This window comes from Hyaena hyaena, unplaced genomic scaffold (assembly GCF_003009895.1).
Source record: "Hyaena hyaena isolate Hyena2069 unplaced genomic scaffold, ASM300989v1 scaffold_45, whole genome shotgun sequence".
Taxonomy (NCBI): Eukaryota; Metazoa; Chordata; class Mammalia; order Carnivora; family Hyaenidae; genus Hyaena; species Hyaena hyaena.
In genome coordinates, this window is record NW_024080677.1 from 1,371,567 (window position 1) to 1,381,036 (window position 9,470).

The 9,470-nt window shown below is 52.1% G+C and overlaps 1 protein-coding gene across 1 annotated transcript; it reads right to left on the minus strand.

The window, feature by feature from the left end:
- Positions 1 to 5,385: 5,385 nt before the first annotated feature.
- LRRC15 (leucine rich repeat containing 15) lies at positions 5,386 to 7,149 on the minus strand. Its single transcript, XM_039230354.1, has one exon. It carries the CDS (start codon positions 7,138 to 7,140, stop codon positions 5,386 to 5,388), a length of 1,755 nt encoding a protein of 584 aa, XP_039086285.1. The 5' UTR covers positions 7,141 to 7,149.
- Positions 7,150 to 9,470: the final 2,321 nt, after the last annotated feature.

Sequence of the window (9,470 nt, forward strand, 5' to 3'; positions counted from 1 at the left end):
ATAGAACCCCCTCCCCCTCCATAGCACCCCCTCCCCCCTTCATAGCACCCTCCCCATAGTACTCTCCCTCACCCCCTTCCATAGCACCCCCCTTCATAGCACCGCCCTCCGTAGCACTTCCCCCACCCCCTTCCAAAGCAGCCCCCTCAATAGCACCCAAGCTGTCAGAGGCAGCATGGCACACTGGAAGAATGACCAGGAACTGAGGGGTGAAGGAAGGGGGCGTAGCTTTGGAGAAGACTCACAGCCAGGCTAAGGGAAGGGTCCAATCTGCCCTGTGCTCTATACAGCTTCTTACCACATTGACACTCATCTGTAGAAAGAGAGTCTGTCTATTTGTTAATGTCATGGTGAACAAGAGAAATTGGGCATCAGTGAATCTGAGTTTGAATCCTGGCTCTTCACCCAACTAACCAGACCTTACACAAGTTATTTTATCTCTACAAGTCTTTGCATTCCCATCTGTGGAATGGGTGTGGTAGAGGGCTGATGTGTGTGTGTGAAGGGGAGATTTGCCTTAGGAACTCTAGGGCCCTTCTGAGAAATGGGATAAAGACCCTAACCCCTTTTTTCCATTACCCAGAACTCCGGAAACTTGTCTAAGGGGACAGGTCCAGTGGTTAGGGAAGAACAACAGGCCTTGCTCCAGTCATTGAAGGGGTCCAGTCCCATGATACAGTGTGTACACTATTGACCCTTGTTGGGGCCCAGCTTCCTGACAGAAGCTTCCACCTGGCAGAAGGGATCTAAGAGCTAAAAGAGCCCAAGAAAACACAGTTTGAAGCTCCTTTATTGGGCACAGCAGTGGGGTAAAGGAGCAGCAGAGAGAGTCAATCCTCTCTGAAGCACTATGCCGGCAACGGTGAGGGCCCCTGGAATCTGGAGACCTGAACAAGTCCTGGGGACTCCTGCACACTTAGGAGGGAGTTGGTGTCTTCTGACAGCCTGTGACTCACCGAGCCCGGTGCTAAGCACGGATAGGAATCTGGAGGCGTGCAGGAGAGTCCTACCCACCTAAGTCTGCGTGCGTGCATGCGTGTGAGTGCGTGTGCACGGTAAATGAAGGTGGGGTGAACTTCGCTACCTTTCTGGTGACACAGAAGAACCTCCAGGCTGGGGGTCTGGAGACGCGCTGTAGTGCAAGGTCAGCTCAGTTCACTAGGCGACTATGGGACGTTCATTTCCTGCCTGGATCTCACTTCATCTATAAAATGGGTTGAACCTATTCTTTTTTTTTTTTTTAATTTTTTTTTAATGTTTTATTTATTTCTAGGAGAGAGAGAGAGACAGTGTGAGCAGGGGAGGGTCAGAGAGAGAGGGAGACACAGAATTGGAAACAGCCTCCAGGCTCTGAGCTGGCTGTCAGCACAGAGCCCGACGCGGGGCTCGATCCCACGAACTGTGAGATCATGACCTGAGCGAAAGTCGGACGCTTAACTGACTAAGCCACCCAGGCGCCCCTGGTTGAACCTATTCGTAAGGCTCCTTCCAACCACAGTGGCCTACAGATAGATAATCATTTGTTATTCCATTCTTGTTTCCCACTCACTTTCCAAAGGCCTCTTCCCAGCTCGGAATCTGTTCTCCGTCAGGGGCTGTCTGGGTCAGCCTTGCACGCATGTGACAGGGGTGGAACAGACGTGAGATTCCTTAGCCAAGACGCCCATAGAGAGCACAGGTGTCCTGTGTATACCGTTTATTGTTGATTCTGTACACCAAGTTTGTTACAGGCAGTGTCCAGCAAAGATGGACCCCCAACCCTGCCCACCAGGGCTCACACTCTATAAAACCCTGGGGGCCTAGAAATCTCTAAACGCATCACCAAGCACCTGGGATTATTTGCAGTGATTCTCTAAGCGAGGCGAATACGATCTACTTTTGAATCCAGCATGAAGGCAACAGGTTGGTGAGAAGGAGCTGTCTGTCCGTAGGTGAAGGAGAGATCCAGGATGAGAGGAGTCTGGCCTGGAGAAGCACCCGCCCTGCCCACCCCCAGAACCCCAGCGATGGCTTCTTCCCCGAGCCCACCACCACGTCCCCAACAGCCTGGATTCAGTTCTGACTGTAAGATCAGTGGGCTGAACCCAGAGAGGTTTGTAGCTAAAGGCTGGGATACAGTCGATGCCTGGTTACTGGCTCTGGTTATCTAGTTATGTTTAGCTGTCTGCTCTGCATACGCTTCCCGAGTTTGGAAGCAGATTCCTGAAACTGCTCTGCACGGACGTCTGAAGGGTTGTGAACTTGCGTGGTTGGCCGTGAAGAGTCCTGAGAACTGAGTTGTGCCCTTAACTTCCAAAGACGAAGAGCAGCATACACACAGCCCAACAATTTCCATGAGAGAACAGGTGGGTGAGCTTCACGTTTTCCTGTACTGACCAAGCTTCTGGTCCACACAGTACCCACCCGAGGTTCCCATGCCTAAGACAATAAGAAGCAACAGGAGAGCGACTCCCACTTTCTTTCCTGATGAAAGCCCAGGACAGGCCAGAAGGTCTTATTCGAAGTTTGAAGAGAAAAAGGAAACCCACAGCCCACTGAATAACGCTGCAGAAGAAAGACTGATTTTAGACCCATTTCAAAGGGATGATGGTAGCGCCTATGCACAAGGGGGTTGTGAAGTTCAAAAAGAAAATGCTCGTTACGTGCTTTAAACGGTGTCTGTGCGCAGCAAACATTTTTGCAAACCAGTGGTTCTAATTGGGTTTTACTGTCTTTCCTGCAATATCGACCCTTCACTCCAAGTGGAGGCTGTGGGTCCTGGCGAGGTGAAAAATCAAAATGAACTCTGTGCCCTACCTCAACATTGGGGGACAGAGCAGCTCACTCTGGCACTGAGAAGTGAGCACACGCCATGCGTTGGTGGAAAGGAAACTCCATCCAACTTTTTCTGCTAGCTTCCCGACCAGAGAACATGGTGTTGAGAGGCCAAAACACCGGCTGAAGAATAGGAGACCCAATGGCTCCCTCCAATGCACCCTGATGAGAGAAAGGAACAGGCAAGCCCAGAGGGGCAGGGCAAGGGTTCACCACCCCTGCCTGGAGGGAGGGGGTGCTCCTGCATGCAGTCATGGGGGGACAGCTGTCCTCAGGCCAGCTGTTAGCCTGGGAAAGCATGTCGATATCCTGGGCCCAAGAGGAAGGCGCTCCAACGTCATGGCCAATGCCAGAAACACCCAAGAGTTCTGCGTTCAGATTGGCAGGACACGTTGGCTGAAGAGGACTCACCCCTCACATCCCTGCCATCTCTGGCCCACCCACACCCTTGTACAATGAGACACTGGAGGCAGTGCCAAACCATGCTTCCCATCTGGAGGAAAGCAGGCAGCTTCCCCTGATGGCCCCAGGATCGAATAGGGCGGCACCATCAGTGGAATGATGCCCATGCCCCACGCTCTGGGCTCACTTCCTCTCATGCCCAGATTCTCCGGGACAGACAGTAAAAAACTACTAAGTGTACTAGTTTGTACGCACTTCCCTTCCTGGACACTCTTTGCTGGAACCTGGCAGCCTCGTGCCGCTAAGGCCTCGGGGGATTGATTTCCTATTTATCTTGTGCAGAGGAAACGAGTAAGAACCAGTCAGGATTTCCAATCGTGACAGCATTGGCTGCGGCTCTTTCCTGAGCAGACACAGGCACCTGCAATTCTCCATTCCACTGTTTTTACTTCTAAACTGGTAGACCAGTTGTCCAGACAAAGACGCGAGGTACCCTCAGCAAAATGTCTCTACCAGTGTGAATGGGTGTGGAGCAGGAGGGGGGTGGACAAAGGCAGGCATTTAGGTGAGTATGGTAACCCCAGACCAACCGACTCTCATAACCAGGCCACAGGCACAAGGTGCTCCAGAGAGCCCCCTGACCCAGCGTGACCTATCTGCGTACCCTGATGTTGCCTGCGGTATGTGATGAGTGTCCGGGTCTTAGCTGACTGGTGAGGGATTTCACCACACCAGCAGGGGTACCAGCTTCTATTACACTTGGCTGTTCAATGAAAGGATCTCATCTCTGAACTATTTCACTTCCCTCAAATGCAGAGTGAAAATTAAAAACAGATATAGGCATAGCATGCCCATAAAAGGACCGGGCAGAAGGGCCTCCAATGAGCAGCAGACAGCTTGCTGGCAGAGAAAGGTCCTCTGCCGTCGAGATGCCTCTGACCTGGCCAGAGGCGTGGGGATCTAATAACATCTGCTGTCCAGGCCAGAACATACCCACATCTTCTCCTCCACCCCTGACGGCTGGGCCTTTGCAAGGGCCGGCCAGCAGGGACAGTAAGGGGCCATCCCAGCTCATGGAGACCCATCTCCAAAAGCCTCTCTTCTCCAGTAAAAGCCCAGGATGGAGGATACTAGTGATGTCCTGTTTCGTGATGTGGAGGCTGATTACACGGGTATGACTGTGAAGATACATCAAACTCTACATGACCACACTCCCACGTCTCTGTATGTACGTTACACTTCAATAGAGAGTGAAAAGAGAAAAACCCTAGGGGTGGACATAAGGACCACCCAGGTGCCAGGGTGCTTTCTCTGTCTGGTACCAATAAGCTGATTTTAAATGTTTTTAGGGGTCAGACATTCTACATGATCTTCTTCCTCAAAGGACCAAAATTTTCAAAGCAAAGTTTGCAGTTCAGAAATATTCTCTACAAGGCAGACTCATTGCACTGGTGCCCTTCTGCCTTTTCCAGATAACAATCCCCGTGAGAGATGCTGACAGCGGCTTTCCCCACGGGAACTGAGCGACATCGTCTCTCCTTGTCTCTCTTTCACAGCATCCAGAAGCCAGGGCGCTAGGCCGCTCTTAGGAAGCCAGCTGAGTGAGTGGAAGCCTTCTTTGAGAAGAGAACTCACCCTGCCTTCAGAAGCAGAATATCAAGGGAGATCTTTCATTTCAGGGGACAGGGGACAGCCATGCCACAGATGGGGGAGAAGCGAAGGAAGGGGAATCAACTTACATCATACTTGGAATAGAAGCTGCCCCCGGGAGAACCATTCCCACAGAGTGAGCAGGCATGGGAACGGAGTCTACAGAGGCCAGCAGGGCCGTGGGCACAGAGAAGGTTGTTCTTGGAGAAGAGCTGGTGGGGCTGTGGAGAAGGGCTTTCTTGAATGAAGCCCAGGAACATGAATTAGCAACCCCATGTGTTTTTTGCCATGGCCAGTTGGATCTCCCTGGCCTTAAGAAGGCCTGGCAAGAGCTGATTCTCCTGTAGTTCTCTATAGGAAAACCAGGCAGGTTAGGAAAAAGTGGGGGTGCTTTTCTCTCGGGGACTGGAGAGGGAGCAAGGGATGGCTCTGTGGACCAAGGGGTGGAGGCAGAATGATGGGATTCCCAGATCATCCAGTGGTCCCACTGTCCCCCAGCTCCACCTCCAGCCCACCTCTTCAACACTCATTGGGTGCCTTCATCTGCATCAGGACCGCATGGCTCCTCTTCTTGCAGCAGCAACAGCAGATGCAGGCAGCCAGGGAACAGGCCAGGGCAATGATGCCAATGACAATGGCGGCAATGGCCAGACCGCTCTGGGTCTGGGTCATGCCCCACGTACTGCGGTCACCAGTGACGTCAACGGTGGTCAGATCGGTGTAGTCCTCCACAGAGCTGGTGAACTCAGTAGTGGAGGGGATAGGGGTGGTGTCAGGGTAGCTGGGTGTGTCCGGGTACCGTGGTGTTTGTGGGTAGCTGGGCACCTCGGGGATCGCTGGGACCTGGACGCTGGGGACAGCGACATTGACATTGATGATGATGAGGGACTGGCCTCGGACATTGGGTGGGCTGAAACATACCGGGAGAGTGTCTGTCCCCAGCCTGGGCTGGTTGACCAGAAGCCAATTGCGGAGCGGTAGGATGTCCGAGTCACACCTCCAGGGGTTGTCATAAAGCCTCAGCTCACACAGGTGCCCCAGGTGATCGAAGATGCCCAGGGGCAGATTCTCCAGCTGGTTGTTCTGCAGCTGGATGGTCATGAGGCCATTGACATTGGCGAAGATATTCCCTGGGAGCTGTCTTAGGCGATTGTTCTGCAAGGAGATGTTCTGTAGATTGACCAACATGCGGAAGACGTTCCCATCCAGCTCTTGCAGCGCATTGGTGTGGAGGGACAGCTCCCGCAGCTCTGCCAGCCCATTGAAGGCATCTGGGGATATGTAGTTGATCTGGTTACGACTGAGAATCAGGACCTGCAGCTGGCGGAGGTTGCTGAAGACGTTGTCAGGTAGAGAAGTGATGTGGTTGTCATAGAGCCAAAGCTCACGCAGGTTGTGCATGGGCCCAAAGATGCCTGGAGAGAGCTCCTTCAGGGAATTCCCAAAGAGCGTGAGACGGTTGAGCTGGGGCAGCTGCATGAAGATGCCCGGGGGCAACTGGGAGATGTGGTTGTTGGACAGATAGAGCTTCTGGAGGTTACGGTTGTTGTGGAAGAGGCCAGGGGAGAGCATCCCAATCTGGTTCTGCTGTAGGGCCAGTTCCTGGAGGTTTCCGCACCCATCAAAAGTGCCCATGGGGATGTCTGAGAGCCTGTTCTCATACAGCCTGAGGACCTGGAGGTTGCCCAGGCGCTGGAAGACCCTGGGCGAGAGGTGGGTGAGGCTATTCTTGCCGAGATTGAGCTTGGTGAGGCCCACCAGGTGGTCGAAGACACCATCAGGGATATATTCCAGGTGGTTGCCATGCAACTGCAGCTCTTTGAGGTTGCTGAACTGGGAGAAGTGTGCCGGCTGGATCTGCACCAGCTGGTTGCTGGACAGAAGGAGCGACTCGAGGTTGTCCAGGCCCTGGAAGAGGCCAACAGGCAGGACCTGAAGCTTGTTGTTGGCAAGGCTGAGGTACCGCAGCGAGCCTAGGTTACGGAAGGCACCAGGCATGATGTGGGACAGCTCATTCTTCTCAATCCTCAGGGCAATGAGGGCTGAGATGTTGAGGAACGGGGACTCGTTGAGCTCGGTGATGTGTGTGTTGAGGATCTGCAGGCTCATGGCGTTCCAGGGCAGGGGAGTGGGCACCGCCACGATGCGCGCACCGGTGCACTCCACCTGGGAGGCCCTGGAGCAGGTACACTCAGTTGGGCAGCCATAGTAGGCCAGCCCCGTGCTCCAGGCTTGGCAGCCCACCAGCAAAAGAAGGTAATGTTTCAGTGACATGGCCTCTGCAAGGGGAGAGAGCACATGTGAGTCAGGGTCATCTCACCAACACTGCTGTTACTTTTAAGCCGACATCAACCTTTGGTGCCAAACACTGGCTTGCCTTTGAACCCCACAACCACATGCCCTGATGTATGCTACTTACAGTCCAGTCAATAAGCCCCTTAGCCTTCCCACATGCCTTTACTCAAGCAAATATCCCCACTCGGAGTGCTCCTTGTCCTCATCCAAATCTTCCCCATACTTCCAAGTCTAGGTCAAATGCAGTCACCTCTAGGAAGCTTTCCCCCATACGCCTTGAGTCAGCATTAGTTATCCTCCCACGCAGGTGGTCTTCCCAGAGTCCATTATGGCCATGCCACAGCTGGCCTCATTTGGAATTCATTGAGTCCCCGTCCTTCTCTAGTCAATAAGCTTTTCAAGGGCAAAGATGTTCATCAATCATCCCTAGAGATTCCCTAAGGCAGGAGCAGTGTCTTGTCTGGATACAAGACTCTGGATCAGACGCATCTGTGTATCCCTCACAGCACAACTTAACTTGATGGTTGAACATGACCTCCTCGGGAGGAGAGATAGGAAATGAGACCTGGGAGAAGATGCTAAGACCACAAACACGGACGTCTGCTGGGAAAGCAGCAACAGCAGTCAGCAAAGGTGGGATGCACCGCTGATCTGGCAGAAAGGATGAGAGGGCAAGTTCAGCTTTTCCTCTGCCTGGTATCACCTGGCACAGCCCTGCCCCATCACCACCATTGACAACCTGGCCCTCCGGTAACCCCTCCCGGGCTTCATCTAGGCTTAATTCAAACCACCTTCCCAGTGAAAGGAAATCATCTGTGCCACTTCCTGTCTCTCTGGAAGGAGCTGCTGTGGCTCAGCCGATGCCTGGGGTCTACCTTCTGGATACTAGTTCCAGTTTCCAGAAAGAAACAGTGAGTGGCCTTGAGTAAGTCCTAGAAAACTTGGGATGCACTATGAGCTGCAAGGGGGTGGGGCCAGATGCTCCCACAGGGCATGGTACTGATCTGGGAATGGAGCCAAACCCATGAAAAGTTCGATGTTTGAGGTCAGAGGTCATGAGAATTACACGCGCGCGCACACACACACACATCTACATACACAATTATGTATATAATGTATACAGTATGGTAGAGACATGAGATATGGGTCCTGAGCCCTACGTAAATAGTTAAGAATCACTAACTAGCTGTTTGACCTTGAAGGAAACTTGAAGCCTTCAGGCTCAGCTTTGTCAGGTGTTAAATTGGGGGGATATAGCCTCTGCCCCTTCTTGAGGCCACTGGGAGGAGCCAACAGAAGACTGGACATGAGGGTGTCCTGCACAGTGCTGTGCAAATGTGTGCGGTTGTTCAAGGTCATCCACAACATGGACTCTATAGACTCAGGGAGGCAGGAAGGACTCAAAGTGTTTTCAATCTTGGCACTCTTGCTCAAGAGGCTAGAGATTTCTGTGTATGAATAAAGCAGCATCTCTAACTTCCAACTGAGGATCTAAGGGGTCTCTAACTTCCAAAGGGTTAAGAACTGCTGATCATACATCCCCACTATTTTCTAGGGATGAAGGAAGCAAGCAAATCAAGGCTCAGAGCTTCAATCCTGGACCACCAGATTCTTGGGTGAGTTCTCTGACTGTTAATGCAATGCTTCTCCTTTTAATGAGTAAAATCTTGAGTCAGAGCAAGGAATTTGAAATGATGGCATGTAAGGCATAAACCAGCTGGGTGGGGAAAGTATTTCTCCAGCCTCTCTTCCTGAACTCACAGAGTCCTAGGTTTGGCCCATATCTCAGAATAATCCAGGCTTCCCAACCTGGTCTTAACTCAGTGCACCATTTTCCCCTCTCAATAAGCCTACTCTGAGGAAAGAACCCAAGTTAATCTCTACCCACCCAGACCTTGATTCTTCATTTATTCACAGCCCATCCAAGCCCTGACCTGTTGTATTTGTGCATTAAGGACTTGAATAACTATGTAACATGGTGGAGAAAAGAAAGAAAGAAGAACTTGGCCAACAGAGTCTAGATGCAGACGAATGGGGCCTGATGAAGCTACAGACACATCTTGAAGGACAGATTTGTATAGACAAAAGAAAGGGGCACCTGGGCGGCTCAGTTGGTTGGGCGTTGGACTTCAGCTCAGGTCATGATCTCATATCTTGTGGGTTTGAGCCCCGCGTCGGGCTCTGGTGCTGATAGCTCAGAGCCTGGAGCCTGCTTCGGATTCTGTGTCTCCCTCTCTCTCTGCCCCTCCCTTGCTTGCACTCCGTCTCTCTCTCTCTCAAAAATAAATAAACATTAAAAGATTAAAAAA

Coding starts and splice junctions, on each gene's coding strand:
- LRRC15 (XM_039230354.1), bottom strand. CDS start 7,140: ATGTCACTGAAACATTACCTTCTTTTGCTGGTGGGCTGCCAAGCCTGG.